This window comes from Megascapheus bottae, chromosome 12 (genome assembly GCF_031878675.1).
Source record: "Megascapheus bottae isolate mThoBot1 chromosome 12, mThoBot2.hap1, whole genome shotgun sequence".
NCBI classification, from domain to species: domain Eukaryota; kingdom Metazoa; phylum Chordata; class Mammalia; order Rodentia; family Geomyidae; genus Megascapheus; species Megascapheus bottae.
Genome location: NC_143520.1, coordinates 12,351,697 through 12,370,734, shown reverse-complemented (window position 1 = coordinate 12,370,734; position 19,038 = coordinate 12,351,697). Strand labels below are relative to the sequence as shown.

Genomic DNA, 19,038 nt, shown 5'->3' with positions numbered 1-19,038 from the left:
GGCCTGTGCACTGTCCTTGGCTTTCTCAAGGTTTGAGCTCTAACCTTTGAGCCACAGTACCACTTCTAGCTTTTTCTATGTATGTAGTATTGATAAGAATTGAACCCAGGTCTTTGTGCATGCTAGGCAAGCACTCTACCACTAGGCCAAACTCCTGCCCTGTATTACATTTTGAAATAAAGAGAAGTTTATTTTGTTTCATGCCTTCAAAATTTTAGATTTAAAAAATATACCTTGTACTTAGATGCATATTAATCAAATAAATCTGAAAATAGCTCAAAGGGAAGAAATTTGACATTGAATGGATTTTATGTGCACAATCAGAGTTTAATCTAATGATGAACATATTTCAGTTAATTGTGAAAGACTTGTTAAATGAGTGGTTCGGGACTATAGTAGCATCATTTTCAGAAAAGAACTGTTTGTCCTTGCTTTCAACATCAGATGGTTAGTGCAGAAAGGGGATGCAGTACACTGAAACATCTGAACTTACAGCGCTTAATTCAGTAAACAGCATCTATAATTTTACTCTAAAATGAGTCAATGCTCTTTTAAAAAAAATTTTAACTGTCAGGGTAATGTATAAAAGGGTTACAGTTAAATTCATCAGGTAGTGGATGTATGTATCACTTCTCACACATTGATACCCCTGCTCATGTTTTTGTCTCCATTTCCCTCTCCCTCCCCCTCCCAATCATCTTGTTTTGCCCCCTTCCCTTCTCTATCTCAAATTAACTATAAATAAGCAGATATACATTATACCAGGTAACAAAGTCAGATACAGTAACCACATGAGATTAACCATAAGGGCAGAAAAAGAGAAAAAATATAATATAGTACATTAGAAACAACAATCATGAAGATAAACCTCTTGTTTCCATATCCTAGAGTTCATTTCATTTAGTCTGATTCTGTGTGGCTTTTGAGCTATTGTGATCCTCTGCTAGGAGAGTCCTAGATGTGTACTAATTATTACAAATGAGGGAAAAAACCTTTGTGCCTATGTTCCTTTGGGTCTGGCTTACTTCACTTAATATGATTTTTTTTTCCCAAGTCTTTCCACTTTCTTACAAATGGGGGCAATGGCATTCTTTCTGATGGCAGCGTAAAAGAAACCTGTTCTCTTTAATAATGTTTAAGTGAATTGAATTGATTCTGGACAATTTCTGTATAAACAGGCTTTAACGTAATATAACTGGAAAAAATGTTGTTGTTTTGGGTGCTAGAGGCATAGTTTAAGAGATAACAATCTAATCAATTAAGCAAGCTGAGCAAGCTCAAGGACTGTCTTGAGTTCCAACTTGAGTACTGGGCCCCCCCAAAAAGGTTTTTTAAAAAAATCATTTGGACACATTTATAGGTAAATGCTTATATAGTATTCAGTTCTAAAAATTGAGTTCAAGAAATCTTTAATGAGTACATACTATGTCCCAGTTTGTTGTTAGAAATACAAAGATGCTAGAAATTCAAAGATGACTAAAACATGTACCTCATTTCTGCAGAACCAGATAGCTAAGAACTTAGTAGTAACTAAGTTTATCTATAGTTAGGAATTACTCTTAAACCCTGTGCTTTTTTGTTGTTTAGCATAAACAAAATATTTTTCCAGGTAATTCATGTTTTCAATTGATTTGATAGCTGCAAAGTCTGTGGATAAAAAGAGAAGTGGCGCTATGGCTCAAGTGGTAGAGTGCTAGTCTTGAGCTGAAGAGCTCAGGGACAGCGCCCTGCCCCTACTACCGAACACCCCAAAAACAACAAGAGGAACAACTTGATAAGGGGGATAGCTAAACTATATCATCTCACTTATTTGTGGGATCTGTGAAAGTCAAACTCATAGAAACATGCAGAAGAGTAGTAATGAAGGGTCATGAAAGTGTGAGGAAATGGAGAGATGTTAGCCAAATGGTACAAACTTATATTTGAGGTTCTAGACTACATTTACATTATATATGCTATATTCATTTTATTTAAATACATAGTATTTAATAGTACTATATAGTGTAGTTGGAATTTGCTAAGAAATGAAGCATATCTTAAGTATTCTTACCACACACAAACACACTCAAAAGTAGCTTTGAGATTATGGTTATGTTGATGAAGTTGGCTGAGCCATCATCTCACAGTGTTTATCTCAAAATATCAGGCTATAAAGTTTCAACATACATAATTTTTGTAAATTATACCTCAAATGCTGGAGGAAAACTAATTTGGCAGTAACAAGAAAAAAGATTTTTGAGGATTAAGAGGTAATTCAGATAAACTACAGTTCAAGAAAGAATGAACAGGGCCCAGAGTGTGGCCTATTGGTAGAGTGCTTGCCTAGCATGCATGAAGACTTGGGTTCGATTCCTTGGCATCATATACATAGAAAAGCCAGAAGTGGTGCTGTGGCTCAAGTGGTGGAATGCTAGCCTTGAGAAAGCCCAAGGACAGTGCCTGGGCTTGGAGTTCAAGTCAGGACTGTGGCAAAGTGAAAGGGTGGGGAGAGGAGGAGAGGGTGAGGGAGGGAGAGAGGGGGGGGTGGGGAGAGGAGAGAGAGAGAAAACACAGAAAGCCTAGTTGTAAACTTGGGTCTTCACTGATGCTAAAGAGTTTAGATTTTGAAAGTGGACTAATGTTTTCAGAACTGATAAGGATAGCTTACCATTCCTAGACTGTACAAACAATGTACTTGATGCTGAACACACCTGTACCTTCTGGGGATCTGGAATTTTGTTTGGTACATGCTAATTCGAGGGAACCTGATTTACCTGCCCCTGACAAATATTGTGAGGACTATGACTTATATTATTTTACACACATAACTTGTTGCTTGTGGAATTAAGCATAAACATAATCTGTGAAATTGTACTAGAAGAGAGTTCTGAAAATTCTTGTGGACTTCACCCAATGTACATTTTTCTTTTGCTTGTATTAACTTCTATCATTCTGTTGCCATTAATATAATAGCCTTGAGTTTGTGATATATTGCGTGCTTGTTTAGCAATGTCACAATGAAAAACGTCTTTTGTAAAACTATTATAAATTAGAAAAGTACTATGAGACATTAATCATGGAATTAGTCTTGGAGACATGACAAAAATACTTAGGTTTTGTTACAGAAATCTTAGGGCAGGATTATAGATTTTAAAACAAGAAGGGATGAAGTTGTTGGAAAAATGAGAGTTTTAAAATGAGTTCACAAGAGCTAATGATTATTTTAGCATGAGGAGAAACTTAAGAAAAAAAAATCTCAAAATATCTATGAACTTCTGACTGCAGCTACTGATTTAAATGGAAATATCTATTTCTTAGACAAGCAGCACAGTATTATAGAAGAAATATTATCTGTACAGAGTTAAATTTAGAACTGTGAATGTTAATTGCTTTAGTTGATTTTTTTTTTTTTGGTTGGTCGTGGGGCTTGAACTCTGGGCCTGGGCACTGTCCCTGAGCTCTTCAGGTCAAGGCTAGCTGCTTTACCACTTAAGCCACAGCACCGCTTCCTGGATTGATATTTTTAGAGATATATGTAGCAAGCTGATTTGAAACTCAAAATCACTCACTCTTGAGTGCTGGGGTTATAAGGGTAAACCACCACAAATCTTTGAAAGATTTGTCTCATAGTAGAGGTAGATGATATGTTGGTCTTAAACACTGGTACTCCCAAACATTGTTATTGGTACTAGTAGCTCAGTTAGGGGATTTGCCACAGCTACATGGGGGTTCCCAGTCTGAGCACTAGTTCTTTGGTCTTTCAAAAAAGCATACTTTCTACTATGTAAATGTTTCCCATTGACATGATTCTGTTAGGTATTAAGGAACGTGACTTTCTTAACTTCAGGTCTGCAGGACCATAAATGTAGCATGTTATAATGTCATTTTATTAAGTACTTAATTGCTGAAAAAACTACGCAGGCAAAAAAGCATATATATTAGTTTATAAAATGTCAGAATTCCAAAGAAATAATGATCTTCTTTTTCTCTTCTAGAACACTTCACCTGTATTGTGAAGGTGCTGTTTACCTTACTGTATACACAGGCTCTTACAGCACTCTCAGTTAAATGCAGTGAGGAAGATAGGTCAGCCTGGATACACATTGGAGCTCTTAAGAAGGTTTGTCTCTTTTTCTTGATTTGTCACTTACTACTTTGGGAAACTTGTTTAAGTTGAAGATATTGGTAAACAAGAGTAGGCATTTGACTCTACTTTTTTTTTGTTGGGGGGAACGAGTTTTGTTATGTTTTTGCTGTGATGGGTTGGAACCCAAGGCCTTGCATATGCTAGGACAAGCACTGTACCATGGAATTACACATGTAGAGCAAGAGTAGGTTGATGAAAGACAAAGTGAGTCAATTAGTATTTTAATTGTAAATGAAACACCTTTTAAGTTAAAATAATTTAATATGTTCTTGTTCGGTTAGATCTGCATCTGTCTCTAAAGTTGGCCTTTATCTAGTTAAATTTGGGTAGTATTGTTTTTTCTTTTTCTGAAAACTTTAAACTTTTAGAAAGTAATTAAGTAATGAGTGTGGTGTAGTTTACCTGTAATCTCAGTACTCGGGAGGCTAGGGTCTGAGGCCAGCCTAAAGTACATAGTAAGACTGTTTTTCATAAAGCAAGGAACCAGTATAGTGAAAATATGTTTGCAGACTGAGGGGTTTTTTTTGGGGGGGGGGTGGGTCATGGGGGCTTGAACTCTGGGCCTAGGCGTGGCCCCTGAGCTCTTCAGCTCGAAGCTACCACCCTATCCTTGAGCTAAGCCACACTTCCCATTTTCTGGAGGTTAATTGGAGATAAGAGTCTCAGGTCCTTTTGTGCCTGAGCTGGCTTTAAGCCTCAATCCTCAAATCTCAGGCTCCTGAGTACCTAGGATTATAGGCATGAGCTATCATGCCCAACCAGACTGAAGTTTTTAAAACAGCACTTTTTTTTTTCCTCTTTGTCCATATTCTCAATTACAACCCACATATGCCTTGCTTGTGTGTGTGTGTGTGTGTGTGTGTGTGTGTGTGCACGTGCACGTGTGCGCGCACGTGCATACATGCATGCATGCATGTGTTTGTACATGTGCGTATGTGTGTGCATGTACATGCTTGTAGGTACCTATATTGGGCCTTAAACTCAGGCCCTTATGCACTTTGATAGTCTTTCTGATCATAGCTAGTACTCTGTCACTTGAGCTACACCTCCAGTTCAGCGTTTCACAGGTTAATTAGAGATAAGAATTTCATAGATTGGTCTGCCCAGGCTTAGCTTTGAATCAAAAAAGAATTATAAGCATAAGCTATTTCGCCTGACTACCTACCTTAGTTTTGTTACTTATTTCTAATTTTCTTGCTCTGAGAGTGCTATAGTGAATGACTTGTGCATATAGATTTCTGCCTTCCCGGTTTGGGGATTATTTCCTTAAGATGAAGTCTCAGCAATGGAAATTACAGGATCTAAAAAGCTTGATTCATATATACAGTATAATTTCCCTCTCTCTCTCCCTCTTTCTCGCCCCTGCCCCTGAGAATTTCAACTCAAGGCTACCGCCCTACCCTTGAGCCAAGCCCTACTTCCCATTTTCTAGAGGTTAATTGGAGATAAGAGTCTCTGGTCCTTTTGGGCCTCAGCTGGCTTTGAACTTTGATTGTCAGACCTCAGCCTCCTGAGTAGCTAGGATTATAGGCGTGAGCCACTGTGCCTGGCTTGTAATTTATTTCTAGTCTTGAAGTACTAGAATTGGTTTGACTGCATGTTCAACCCCACTTTGAATCTATCAATATATATTACCCATGTTTTAAACTGAAGTTCATATATTTGAAAAAATACATAATCAGTTTTATTTAAAAACAATTATCTCCAGTGAAACTTATAATTTTAAATGGCTATTGTAACTAATACTCTAATTTTTTTCTCCAGAATACATGTGATGCAGAAAAGTCTTATGAAGTGTTACTAAGCTTTGTTATAAGTGAATTATCTAAAGGAAAATTATACCATGAAGAAGGAACTCAGGAGTGTACAACGGTATGCTTGGGCTAAGATCACATATATAAATGTCTGTTAAGTAAAATTTAGATTTTGATGCCATTAGTAATTCTTTTTTTTTTTAAGCTATGTCTATTATAGAATTAATTGTTCAACTTTTCTTGTTTAACTTTAGGTTAATCCTATTGCTTGGTCTCCAGAATCCATGGAAAAGTACTTGCAGGACTTTTGCTTACCTTTCCTCAGAATCACCAGCCTTCTTCAGCACCACCTTTTTGGGGAAGATTTACCTAGTTGCCAGGTACAGTTTGGGGTAGAACCTTGATCTTGCAGTAAGCTGCTTTTGTGAATTATATTCATGTGTAATATAATTTTGTATCTATATATATAGACAACTGTCATTTGAGTATGTACTAGTTTAGCTCAAAAAATATGTAGATTATTTTTCTTTTTGTCAGTCATGGGGCTTGTACTCAAGGCTTGGGCTAGGTCTGTGAGCTTTTTTGCTCAAGGCTAGTGCTCAACCACTTTGAACCACAGTGCCACTTCTGGTTTTCTGGTGGTTAGTTGGGGATAAGAGTCTTTCCTGCTCAGTCTGGCCTTGAACTGTGATCCTCATATCTCAGCCTCTTGAGTAGCTAGAATTAGTGATGTAGAGTATTTACTTTTACACCCCCCCCTCCCGGTCATGGGGCTTGAATTCTGGGCCTGGTTGCTGTCTCTGAGCTCTTCAGCTCAAAGCTACAGCCCTACCCCTGGGCCTGGACATTGTCCCTGAGTTCTTCAGCTCAAGGCTATTGCCCTACCCTTTGAGCCACAGCACCAGTTTTCTAGCAGTTAACTGGAGATAAGAATCTCAAGGTCTTTAGTGCCTGGGCTGGCTTTGAATCTTGATACTCAGATCTCAGCCTCCTGTGTAGCTAGGATTACAGGCATGAGCCACCATGCTCAGCTAGAATATTTACTTTTTATAGTTCATAATATCCACCAATTTCTATGATAATGTTAATGTTGGATAGATGAACAGTTTTGTGTTGGTTATTGTTTTTCTGTGTATGCCAGTACTAGAGCTTGACCTCAGGCTTCTATTAGCTTTTTTACTCAGCACTAGTGTTCTACTACTGGAGCTACAGCTTCACTTCCAGTTTTTTGGGTTGGTTAATTGGACATAAGACTCTTGTGGAATAATCTACTTGGGCTGGCTTTGAAGTGAAACTTTTGGGTCTCAGCTTCTTGAATAGGATTACAGATACGAGCCATTTGTTGTATGGCTTGTGTGAGATGCACTCTCACTTTATGTCTGGGATAGCCTAAACTGCAGTCTTTCAGTTTGTGCATCCCTTTGTTGCTGGGATGACACAGTTCATGTCACCACCCCCAGCCCCTGGTTGAGATGAACACTCAAAAACCTTTGTTCAAAGCCATGTGCAGTGCCTCACTCCTGAAATTCTAGCTACTCAGGAAGCTCATATCTGAGGATCACTGCTCAAAGCCAGTCCGGGCACTAAAGTCTGTGAGACTCTTATCTCCAGTTAACCAAGAAAATAGGAAGCTCCATCCAGGGTAGGGCTGGCTGTAGCCTTGAGCTGAAGAGCTCAGGGCTCAGGGATAGCACCCAGGCCCAGAGTTCAAGCCCCATGACCCACCAGAAAAAGAAAAAGAAAAACCCAAAACCTTAAAAACAAAGCCCTTTGTCCAGCTGAGTGCAGGTGGCCCATACCTGTAAGCCTAGCTACTCAGGAGGCTGAGATCTGAGGATTGTGGTTCAAAGCCAGCTCAAGCAGTTAAAAGATTCTCTTCTCTAGATAATCACAGAAAAAGCCAGAAGTGGCACTGTGGCTCAAGTAGTAGAGTTCTAGCCTTGAGCAAATGGAATGCAGGGATGGCACCTAAGCCCTGAGTTCAAGCCCCATGTCCATCACCAAAAAACCAGCCACAACAGCAACAAAATAAACCTCTGTCCCAGCCAGTCGCTGGTAGCTCACGCCTTTAATCCTAGGTACTGAGGAGGCTGAGAGCTGAGCATCATGGTTCAAAGCCAGCCCTAGCCCAAAAGTTCATGAAACTTTATCTCCAGTTAATCACCAGGAAACAGGAAATGGTGCTGTGGCTCAAGGGGTAGAGCGCTAGCCTTGAGCTGAAGAGCTTAGTGCTCAGGCCCAGATTTCAAACCCCAAACTGACAAAACCAAACTAAAACAAACAAAAAACCCCAAAACCTCTGTCCCCCTGCATGTCTCAAACCACAGTCTTCCAGTTTCCACTATTAGCTAGGAGTTACAGGCTTGAGCCAATGCTTCTGACCAATAGTTTCCTTCCTTCGTGACCTACTTTAGAATTTTGTACTTAATATGTATGAGCAGCTCAGTTTTGCAGATTTTTGTTAAATGTCTACTATGTGCCAGGTATTGGGAAGACATGGCTACAGAACTAAGAAGTATAGAAAAGGTGAAATTGTTCATAAAGTTATTAATATAAAGTACACATGTAAGAATAGAAGTATTTACAAGATACAAAAGGATTAATTTTATTTGAATGGAACGGGGTGATCTGAGGTCTCATAAATTCCAATCCCATAGTGCAGAATGAGAGAATAATAGGAATTGATCAAGTGAACAAGGGAGAAGTAATACACTGGCCTTTTATACAGCCTTTAGTGAGAAAAAACAGACTGGAGAACCTATGTCTTGTGTTTATTAGACTAGTTCTTCAAAAGTAAACTTAAAGAGGATATGTTTTTTTTTTTTTTCATTTTCATTTTCATTTTTTTGCCAGTCCTGGGGCTTGAACTCAGGGCCTGAGCACTGTCCTTGGGCTTTCCTCAAGGTTAGCACTCTATCACTTGAGCCATAGCACCACTTCATGCTTTTTCTATGTATGTGGTGCTGAGGAATCGAACTCGGGTCTTTGTGCATGCTAGCAAGCACTCTACCACTAGGCCAAAATCCTGGCCCCTAGAGGATATAAGTTCTTATACTATTGCTATCTTTGATTTTTTTTTCCATATATTTTTTATTGTAATTAATAGAAGGGTTACATGATATTTGCCAGATAGATGGTGCATTAATTCCCATACATTGATACCCTTTCACATGTCTTGGTCCCCATTTCCCTCCCCCTACCCCCACCCCTCATCTTGTTTTCCCCCGTTTCCTATCCAATTTCAGATAACCAAATACAAATATATCTGATATATCAGGTAACAAAGTGAGATACTGTAACAATATGAGATAACCAAGGGACAGCAAAAGTGATGAGAGATAACATAGTACCTTAAGAACAACAATCATTCATTATATGGCTTATGTTTACATCATATTTTAATTTATATCATTTTTATTAATGAGTAGGGCTTACTGATTGTTAAATCTTTCTAATACTTAAACAAAAGCTGTAATTCCTATTTTTTGACTGACTTCATATCATACTCAGAGTCCAAGCAAGCTACTTAGCACTACCTCTTTTGTGTTTTAGTGTTCTTTGTTATTATCATTTGTCTTTTTCTTTTTTTTTAAAGTGTTGATCAAGCAGAACCTTGGGCATGTTAGGCAGATATGTCCATTGAAATACATCCCTACTGGTTTTCTTTTTCTGTTTTTGCTGATGCTGGGGCCTGAACTCAGGACCTCATGCTATTGCTTGGCTACTTATTTGGAGTCTCTCAAATTTGTCTGCCTTGTGATTCTCAGATCTCAGCCTCTTGAGTAGCTAGGATTATCATAGACGTGAGCCTGTAGCACCTGATTCCCACTGTTTTTATTTTTTAAATACTATTTTTATTTTAATGTTACAGTTGTATTCACCAGATAGGTGTATTAATTCTCACACAGTGATATCCCTTCTTATGTTTTTGTCCCCATTTCCCTCCCTCCCACCTCCCTATTTTTTATTTTTTTGAGAAGGGATCTCTGCTTATAGTTAAAGCTAGCCTGAATTGGTTACGTAGCCCAGGTTGGCCTCAAACTCAACATCTTCCACCACCCAAGTTCAGGGATTAACATGTGTATATCACCATACTCAGGTCTACCTATGCCTTTTACGCTTTTACTTTCCCTAAATTAACTTCGCTTTTCTAGCATAGTGAGTTTCTATTGCTTAGTGTGACAACTGTGTTTAAAAATTTTAAAGTAAATGTATACTTAGAAATGTATATTTAAAAATTGAATTTCAATGAAAAATATTTTGGGGCTATTTGGATGTAACAGGTAGGAATCTTTTTTTCTTTTGGCTATTTTCTTATCCCCTTCACTTTTTCTTAGTTGACTTACAATTATTTTTTAAGGAAGATAATTGATGAGAATGACAAGTAAATATCTATAATAGAAGATGTTTTGGATGAAGTATCTTGAGAATGTTCTATTTCATATCTAAAAGGAAGAAGAAGAGTTTTCAGTTCTTGCCAGTTGCCTGGGACTTCTGCCAACATTTTACCAAACAGAACATCCATTCATCAGTGCCTCCTGTCTAGATTGGCCAGTTCCAGCATTGGATATTATAACTCAATGGTGTTTTGAGATAAAATCATTTACTGAAAGACATTCAGAACAAGGGAAGGTATGTAAAACGAGTAGTACTCACTTACGTGGCCTACGCTACAATAAGTCTTTAGGGGACAAATTGTATCACTCCCTCTGTCTAATGAAAAAGTTCCAGTGTGTGTAATCGATTCATTGCAAAATGTGCTTTCTTAATTGTCCAGGGTTGGGCATTAAATGCCTACAAGCAGTGTATTTTATTTCAAGCTCATATATTAATCTTATTATTGCCTCCATGGCTGCTTTATCTATGAACTTACTGATAAACAGCAAGCTAACTCCTTAGTTTTTCTATTCAGTTATACTGATTATGCATGGTTGTAGACGAAGACATTATAAATTGCCTAGAACTCACAGTTTCTTAAGATAATAGACTCCTATACACATGTTACCTATTTTTTTTTAAAATAAAAGTACACTATTAACTAGCTTTTCTTTGCCCCCCCTCCTTTTTTTTGGTGGATCATGGGGCTTGAAGTTGGCCTGGGCACTGTCCCTGAGCTCTTCAGCTCAAGGCTACTGCCTCACCTTTGAGCCAAGCCTTACTTCTCGTTTTCTAGAGGTCAATTGGAGATAAGAGTCTCATGGTCTTTTGTGCCTGGGCTGGCTTTGAATCTTGATTTTCAGATCTCAGCCTCCTGAGTAGCTAGGTTTACAGGCATGAGCCACTGTGCCATTTTAAGCAGCATTTTTATACAACTAAAAATAAGTACAAATAAAGTGTACCAAAAGGAAACTATTGACTAGCTGTTTTATATACTTATAGCAAGAAATTTTTAAAAATGTAACTCTAGCATTTATGCATACAAATGAATCTAAAAGGTTGAAATGTAATGAGTTTTATATATTTTAGGGAAGAGATTCTAAATTAAATAATAAAATAGAAATGATGTTATAACTCTTCCATTAAAGAAAAAGCTCATGAATTGTTTGAGAAAGGCCAGAAGTTGGTTTTAAAAATGTGTAAACGTTCAAAACTTTTTCATTAAGCATAAATAAAAATAAATGTAGATAGATTTTTCATTCATACTTACTTGGAGATAGTAATATTTTTCCTTTAAAGAAGTAAGGAGCTTATGTGTTTCAGAAGGCTTAATAAAAAACAAATTATATCGGTTGTAACTGAAATTTACATGAAAAGAGTATTGGTTGTTCAAGTTCTATTTTTGTCATTGTTAAGTGGAAAAGAGAAGTGTTTTTAAAAATTTTTTAATGTTATTATAAAGGTTATGTACAGAGGTGTTCTAGTTAAGTAAATTGGGTAACAGGTACATTTCTTTTTGGACTATGCCACCCATTCCTTTGTTCTCTCCAAGTTTTTCCTCTTGTACCACCCACAAGTTGTATAGTTCATTTATATAGTTCATGCTGCATTTGTCCACCCTTTGACCTTCCATATTTGTAAGGAGAAGTGTTAATAAAGTAAGTGACATTCTTGGAGGCAGGTATTCCTTCCTAAAATAAAATAGAAACCATTTCTTTTTTTTTGTGGAAATATATTTATTTATTTTTTTTATTGTAATTAGTAAAAGGGTTACATGATATTTGCCAGATAGAAGGTGCATTAATTCACATACATTGATACCCTTTCACATGTCTTGGTACCCGTTTCCCTCCCCCCCCACACCCCCCACCCGTCTTGGTTTTCCCCCCTTCCCTATCAAATTTCAAATATCCAAATACAAATAAATTCAATATATCAGATAACAAAGTGAGATACTATACCAATATGAGATAACCAAGGGACAGCAAAGGAGATGAGAGACAACATAGTACATTAAGGACAACAATCATTCATTATATGGCTTTTGTTTCACTATCCTGGAGGTCCTTTCAATTAGCTTCACATTATATGTCCTTATGTATCAAGATTTTGCTCTATTGCAAATCTCTGCTAGTAGAGCCCAAGGTTTCTACTGATTATGACGAATGAGGGAAACCATTGAGCCTAAGTTCCTTTGAGTCTGGCTTACTTCACTTAATATGATTTTTTCTAAGTCTTTCCATTTCCTAACAAATGGGGCGATGTCATTCTTTCTGACAGCAGCATAGAATTCCATTGTGTACAAATACCACAACTTGTTGATCCACTCATCAACTGAGGGACATCTAGGTTGGTTCCATATCTTTGCTATGGTGAATAGTGCTGCAATGAACATTGTTGTGCTAGTGGGTTTAGTATGTCCTTGTTTCTGGATGGTTGGGTAAATGCCAAGTAGTGGAATTGCTGGGTCATAGGGGAGTTCTATGTTGAGCCTTTTGAGGCACTGCCACACTGCTTTCCATAGTGGTTGAACGAGTTTGCACTCCCACCAACAGTGTAGTAGTGATCCCTCCTGGCCACATCCCCTCCAGCATCTGTTGTCATTCGTTTTCCTGATCCTGGCCATTCTAGCTGGAGTGAGGGGGAATCTTAGAGTTGTTTTGATTTGCATTTCTTTTATGACCAGAGATGTTGAGCATTTCTTCATGTGTCTATAGGCCATTTTTGTTTCTTCTTCAGAGAAGACTCTCTTTAAGTCTTTGGCCCATTTTTTAATGGGATGGTTGAAAAAAAAAATAGAAACCATTTCTGAATGTATTTTGTGTTAATGCCTGAAATGCATAGGAATAATGACTGTTTCTGTTTTAGGCCTTACTTATCCAAGAATCAAGATGGAAATTACCACACCTGTTACAGTTGCCTGAGAATTATAACACCATTTTTCAGTACTACCACAGAAAAACCTGCAGTGTCTGCACCAAGGTCCCTAAAGACCCTGCTGTTTGCCTTGTTTGTGGCACTTTTGTATGCCTGAAAGGACTTTGCTGCAAGCAACAAAGTTACTGTGAATGTGTATTGGTAAGCAATAGCAAATAATGCAAAGAATGTATAGAAATCTGGATCTCATGGACATTTGGTTTGCATGGTCATGAAGATTTCAAATTTAGTATTTAAATAAAACACAGTAATATAAAGGGATTTTTTTTTGTTTTTTATTCTTTGTAATTCAGTGGAAGACTTTTAAAAAGCAGAAACAAAACAAAACTCCAAGGCTGTATGTAAGAGGATAAAACCTATCAAATACAATTCTAATTCATATCCTCTGTCCTGCTGCCTTTTTAATAGTATATTTCCCTGTGCTATGGCCAATGAGCCTCTGAATTAATGTGGTTCTTTACTGCTTTCCTAATGATGCTTACACAAATTTTTTCTTAATGTATTGAAATACTGGGAATGAGGTTACAAGCTTAATATCAATGAAATCTGATTTAAGATATATTTACAAGACAAATTTGTTTAAATATTTTTGATTTTGTTGTAAAACTCATTTGATTATGAAATATGTTTATATTCTTTGATTTTTTTTCTTAAGCATTCTCAAAACTGTGGTGCTGGAACAGGGATTTTCCTTTTGATCAATGCATCAGTAATTATTATCATTCGAGGGCACCGCTTCTGCCTCTGGGGTTCTGTGTATTTGGATGCTCATGGAGAAGAAGACCGGGATCTTAGGTTAGATCTGCATGAATATATCTTGGTGTTTTATTGAAATTTGATCTATAAAACCCAATGTGCTGCTCATAGCTTTGTAATTAAAAAACATGTAAAAATATAAAAATTACATATATGCACTTATATATTACATATACAAATAAATATGAATAAATAAATAATTTAAAATCCTGCCAGTCATTAATTTAGAGGGTTTTTTCCAGATATTTTTTCTTATCAAACATGCTTAGGAAACATGAAATAAACCAAATTACTAAGATTTCATTTTTAATCACAATGTAGTAAAAGAACTGCATGTGATGCATAAAAAATCTACATTGCCTTATATTACCTTTAATACTTCTTCTTTTTTTCTTTCTAGGCGAGGCAAACCTCTCTACATTTGTAAAGAAAGATACAAAGTTCTTGAGCAACAGTGGATTTCTCATACTTTTGATCACATCAATAAAAGATGGGGTCCACATTATAATGGGCTGTGACTCACAACCTCAGTATTGCATTACACTATCATTTTCATTAAGAATTTATTTTATCAACAATAAGCTTTAACTTAATTTGGGGAAATTAATGTTTTTGCTGAGGAAAAGAAAACATACATTATGAAGCCTTTCCAAAATTAGGTGCTTGGTAAATCACATTAGTGGTATAATTTTTTTAAAGTATCTGGAGAAGAAACCAATAAGTTAAATCATTCTTTAGTGGTCATTTATTAAGTGCACAATTAATAAAAAGCACAACTTGTCCACAAAATCATTCAGAAATGAATCTCCCTACAGTGCATATCAACTATTCATGGATACTTAGAATGGGTGTGATTTATTTGAAATTTACTGCTCTATTTTAATTTGCATCTGCTTAACATAATGCATCTTTTCTCTGTCATTGTGTTGATTTGAGATTTTTGCTGTATGTAATTAGAAAAATGTAAAACATGATTTATGTGAAATATTGTATAGTAAAGTTGGTCTAATAATAGAACTTAAAATTTTTCTTATTGTGAGGAATCTGTTAAAAGTTTAAGGCTTTGCTGAAAACTTAATTCATTCTCAGGAATTTCATAAATATTCTCCCCAGGTAAATAATTGAGATAGCTGTAAAATACATAGATAGTGTGGTTGTTAATATAATACAGTACATGGGAGTAGGGACACATATGTGTGGTTGGGTACTTTAAAGTCATAACTTGTGGGCTAGGGAAATAGCTCAGTGTCAGAGCACTAGCTGTCATGAAGCCCCGAGTTTGATTTTAAGCACTACCAAAAGTTAAAGAAAATAAAGAAAAAATTAAAATTTACCATTTCAGTTGGTTGTTATTAGAATTAGCAAAAAATAGATTTTATTATAAAATCAAAAGGTTTCAGAACATACACTAGGCAGGTTTGATTTTGTGGTTGTCTATCTTTTATTACCAACCTACTTTTTGTTTATATAATTGGATCAGAAGTGCTTATACTTCCCAACAGATGAACCATAAATTTTGGAACTTCTGTACCAGCTCAGGAGATTCAGTTGTATTATATTCATGCAGTGTAACCACTGCTGATATTGTTTGGTTTCTTAAGAAGGGTGAAGGACAGGCATAGTGGTGGTAGCCCTCCAGATGTTTCTTAGAAGCTACTGAAATGCAAATTATGTTTGGATTTTTAAATCAGAATGGGAATGAACGATCTAAAAATCCCACTCAATATTTGGGAAGGAAAGTTACAGAAAAGCATGTTGTATATTGGTACAAAGATTTTCTTCCAAATAATTCAGTAATTTGATGACTATCTTCCTATATTATGCTAAAAAAGTAGTTCCTCATACAACTTCATGGCTGTTATGTAAAATCACATTTTTACATGTAAAAATTAAGAAACATCTAATGATGAAATATAAAAGTAACATCAGATCCATTTTATAAAAGTTTTTGAATGATACACCATTATAAAATATGCAAATAAACATTAAATGATGGCCTTGCATTACGATAGTGAAAGCAGAATAGTAAATGTTCAAATACGTTCAGACCATCAGAGAATTACCTATAGTGCTGTAAGAAAATACATGGAAATAGCTTGCTATTTTTATATACGTTTCCAGAATATTAAGATAACTTTTTTTTCTGTAAGACTAGACTGATTCTGTTTGATTAAATCACTGTCCTTTCCAACACATTGCTACTTTTTAAAATACTGTATCATAAACTCAGCATCAATCATTATGAATACCACACCATTTGTCTAAATACCAATTTACATTTCTAGTAAATACTGTTTCTGGATTCATAAACTTGAATAATTCTACAGCTTGAAACTCTGATGCTATATAGTCATGGTATAATGTATTCAGACTTTGATTACTACATATTTAAAATGGAATGTTTTATGGTTGTGAATATGGATGTGAAGTGAAAATATTAGCCTTAACTTTAAAATTTGGGTATTTGATAGTGTTTATTTTAATATTGGTGAATTAGTCACCAATAAGTTTTATAAAAAGCACTTGGTTCAAAATGGTACTTGAATACATACATGCATGCTGCTAAACTAGATCTTTAATTTTTTCCCCAATAACTTTTATAAGTCCCATTTATAAGCTCACTTGTAAAAATAACAGGTCCAAGTTTGAGTGATGTGTGTATAATATTCAAAAAAATGTACTGGTGTGATACTTCATCTGAGTGATCATTCAAATACAGTACATTACTGTAGATGCTAAATCAACATTTATAATCAAGCAGAAATTACAAAACTAGGAGAAATTGACATTGTAAGATATGTTAATAAAAACCTACTGTCATTTGGTTTGTGAAAGATCCTTAAAATGTTTAATGTTTATATGTTTTTCTTTTTTTTTTTCCCCTTAAGATATTGACAGTAGTAAATGTGAGTGAGCATAGCCTAAAAGATAAAAGCACAGCAAAGCTAGTAGAATATAAAGGGTTTGCTTTTCATTGTGCCTTTTATGTTCAGAACTAGTTTGTTTCTTTTGTTCTAGCCTTTGCTAATTGTGTTTTGGGGTAGAGGAAAAGGGAAGTGCTGTATTTTAAAAGACCCTGCTAGACTTGGAAAATTTCAAGTGCTTTATGAAAGCTTTAGAGAAATCTGTAGTCTTATTTAAGTGGTAGTTCTCATCCCTGCCCTTTGCTGTGAAGCTTACCAGCTAGTAATCAGCTAGCAATCTATGCCTTTTCTGTTTATTTTGTTGTTTTTTGCTTTTACTAGGTTTTAGGCATTCTGATATTTGTTTTCTGTGATGTAGAAAAGATGCTGACTAAAAGTATTGAAGGCTAAAGGTAGCTACAACATAGAACGCTATGTGGCCCAAAACTCTAACATCCTTCAGGATTGTAACTGCTGACTTTCACAAATTCCTGTTGTTGGCTTTTATTTGAGGTTATGTTGGGAAACAACTTTAAAAAGAGAAAGAACTATTGTGCCAAGGTACATTCACTGTGAGTAAGCCCGATAGTTGATTGTGTGTGTGTGTGTGTGTGTGTGTGTGTGTGTGTGTGTGTGTGCGCCAGTCCTCCTAGGGCTTGAACTCAGGGTATGGGCATTGTCCTTGGGCTTTCTCAAAGCTAATGCTTTACCATATGAGCCACAGCACCAATCCCAGCTTTTTCTGTGTGGTACTGAGGAATCGATGCATGCTGGGCAAGCATTCTACCACTAGGTCATGCTCCTGGCCTCTGGTAGTTGTTTTATGGAAGAACAGACAGCATTTGACTGAGACACAGAATGTAGTCTTTTCCTTCAAGGCTTTATGATCTGGTTGGATGATATCAAGCACTACTTAGTTCAGTGGAGATGAGCTGGAATGAGAATGATGGCAACATGATCCCTTCTGTCTTTATGAAACTTCGAACTCTATTAGTCATGCACAGCAACTGTGGGAAAGAGCTGACACCAGCTCTCTTAGTAGGAAATAATCAAGTACTAGTAGAATGAATGTGACTCCAGTGATGCAACTCAGTAAAATGGTTCAGTGAATCCTTATGTGAATTCATCATTACATTCATATGTCAATACCAAATTAATGAAGGAAATCCCATCAGAAGAGCTGAGACAAAAACACAAGTTTTTTGTTTTTTGTTTTTGTTTTTTTAAAGGATTTAGCTGGAGGGAAAGGAAGAGAATAGGAGAAAAAGTCTGAAACAAAATAGCATGGTATCTGATCCCTCTTGATATCAGAACAGGATTGTGTGGAGAAGCAGTGTGAAAGTAGTAAAAGTTTAGACAGATGCTAGGAGAAAAAAATATATATACTCTAGAAGTAAGATGACCACAGAAGCCATAATGAGGGCCCAATGGTGTTGAGGGCCCATTTAATGAAGTTCATTACAAGAAAGAGTGACTTTGTGAAGCCCCAAAGGTCATTGTAGGATTTGAAGGGGGAAAAAATGTTTTTAAATTTATTATTGGTTTGTAATTACAGAGGTAAACATAGTATATAAGGGTATAAGTTGATAAATACAGGTATAAGTTCATAAATACATTAGGAGTGTTGGTTGAAATGAGAGTAGGATCCATGCTGGATTTATAGGATAAACTAAAGGATATAGATTGAAAATCACACCTGCAATCCTAGCTACTCTGGAGGCTGAGATCTGAGGATCAAGGTTCAAAGCCAGCCTGGGCACAAAAGGACTGAGACCCTTATCCCCAATTAACCTCTAGAAAATGGGAAGTGGGGCTTGGCTCAAGTGTAGAGTAGTAGCCTTGAGCTGCAGAGTTCAGGGACAATGCCCAGGCCGAGTTCAAGCCTCATGACCCACCCAAAAAAAAAAAAAAGATTCAGGGTGGGGGGGGGGAGGGTGATGGGTACCAAGACATGTGAAAGGGTATCAATGTATGTGAATTAATGCACCTTCTATCTGGCAAATATCATGTAACCCTTTTATTAATTACAATAAAAATTATTAAAAAATAATACTAACGGGGAAAAAAAGATTCAGTGAGCAGATTTAGTTGGAATTTTCTAATCTTTTCATGAAGTTATAAGAAAATTGCTTTAGTGTTGATGCATTTAAATTCATTGATTTGGTAAATATGAAACCATTTTTGA

At 36.3% G+C, this 19,038-nt stretch overlaps 1 protein-coding gene across 2 annotated transcripts in view; it reads left to right on the top strand.

Annotated features, from left to right (window-relative positions):
* Ubr3 (ubiquitin protein ligase E3 component n-recognin 3) overlaps nucleotides 1-16,786 on the top strand; it is a 141,455-nt gene extending 124,669 nt beyond the window's left edge. For both annotated transcript variants that reach the window (XM_090342664.1, XM_090342665.1), the window contains exons 33-39: nucleotides 3,975-4,099; nucleotides 5,891-5,998; nucleotides 6,135-6,260; nucleotides 10,333-10,512; nucleotides 13,126-13,335; nucleotides 13,850-13,989; nucleotides 14,351-16,786. In XM_090342664.1, coding sequence (XP_090198790.1) covers nucleotides 3,975-4,099; nucleotides 5,891-5,998; nucleotides 6,135-6,260; nucleotides 10,333-10,512; nucleotides 13,126-13,335; nucleotides 13,850-13,989; nucleotides 14,351-14,468 — 1,007 coding nt within the window. In that variant the 3' untranslated portion in view covers nucleotides 14,469-16,786. The remainder of the gene's footprint in view (nucleotides 1-3,974; nucleotides 4,100-5,890; nucleotides 5,999-6,134; nucleotides 6,261-10,332; nucleotides 10,513-13,125; nucleotides 13,336-13,849; nucleotides 13,990-14,350) is intronic.
* The last annotated feature ends 2,252 nt before the right edge of the window (nucleotides 16,787-19,038 follow it).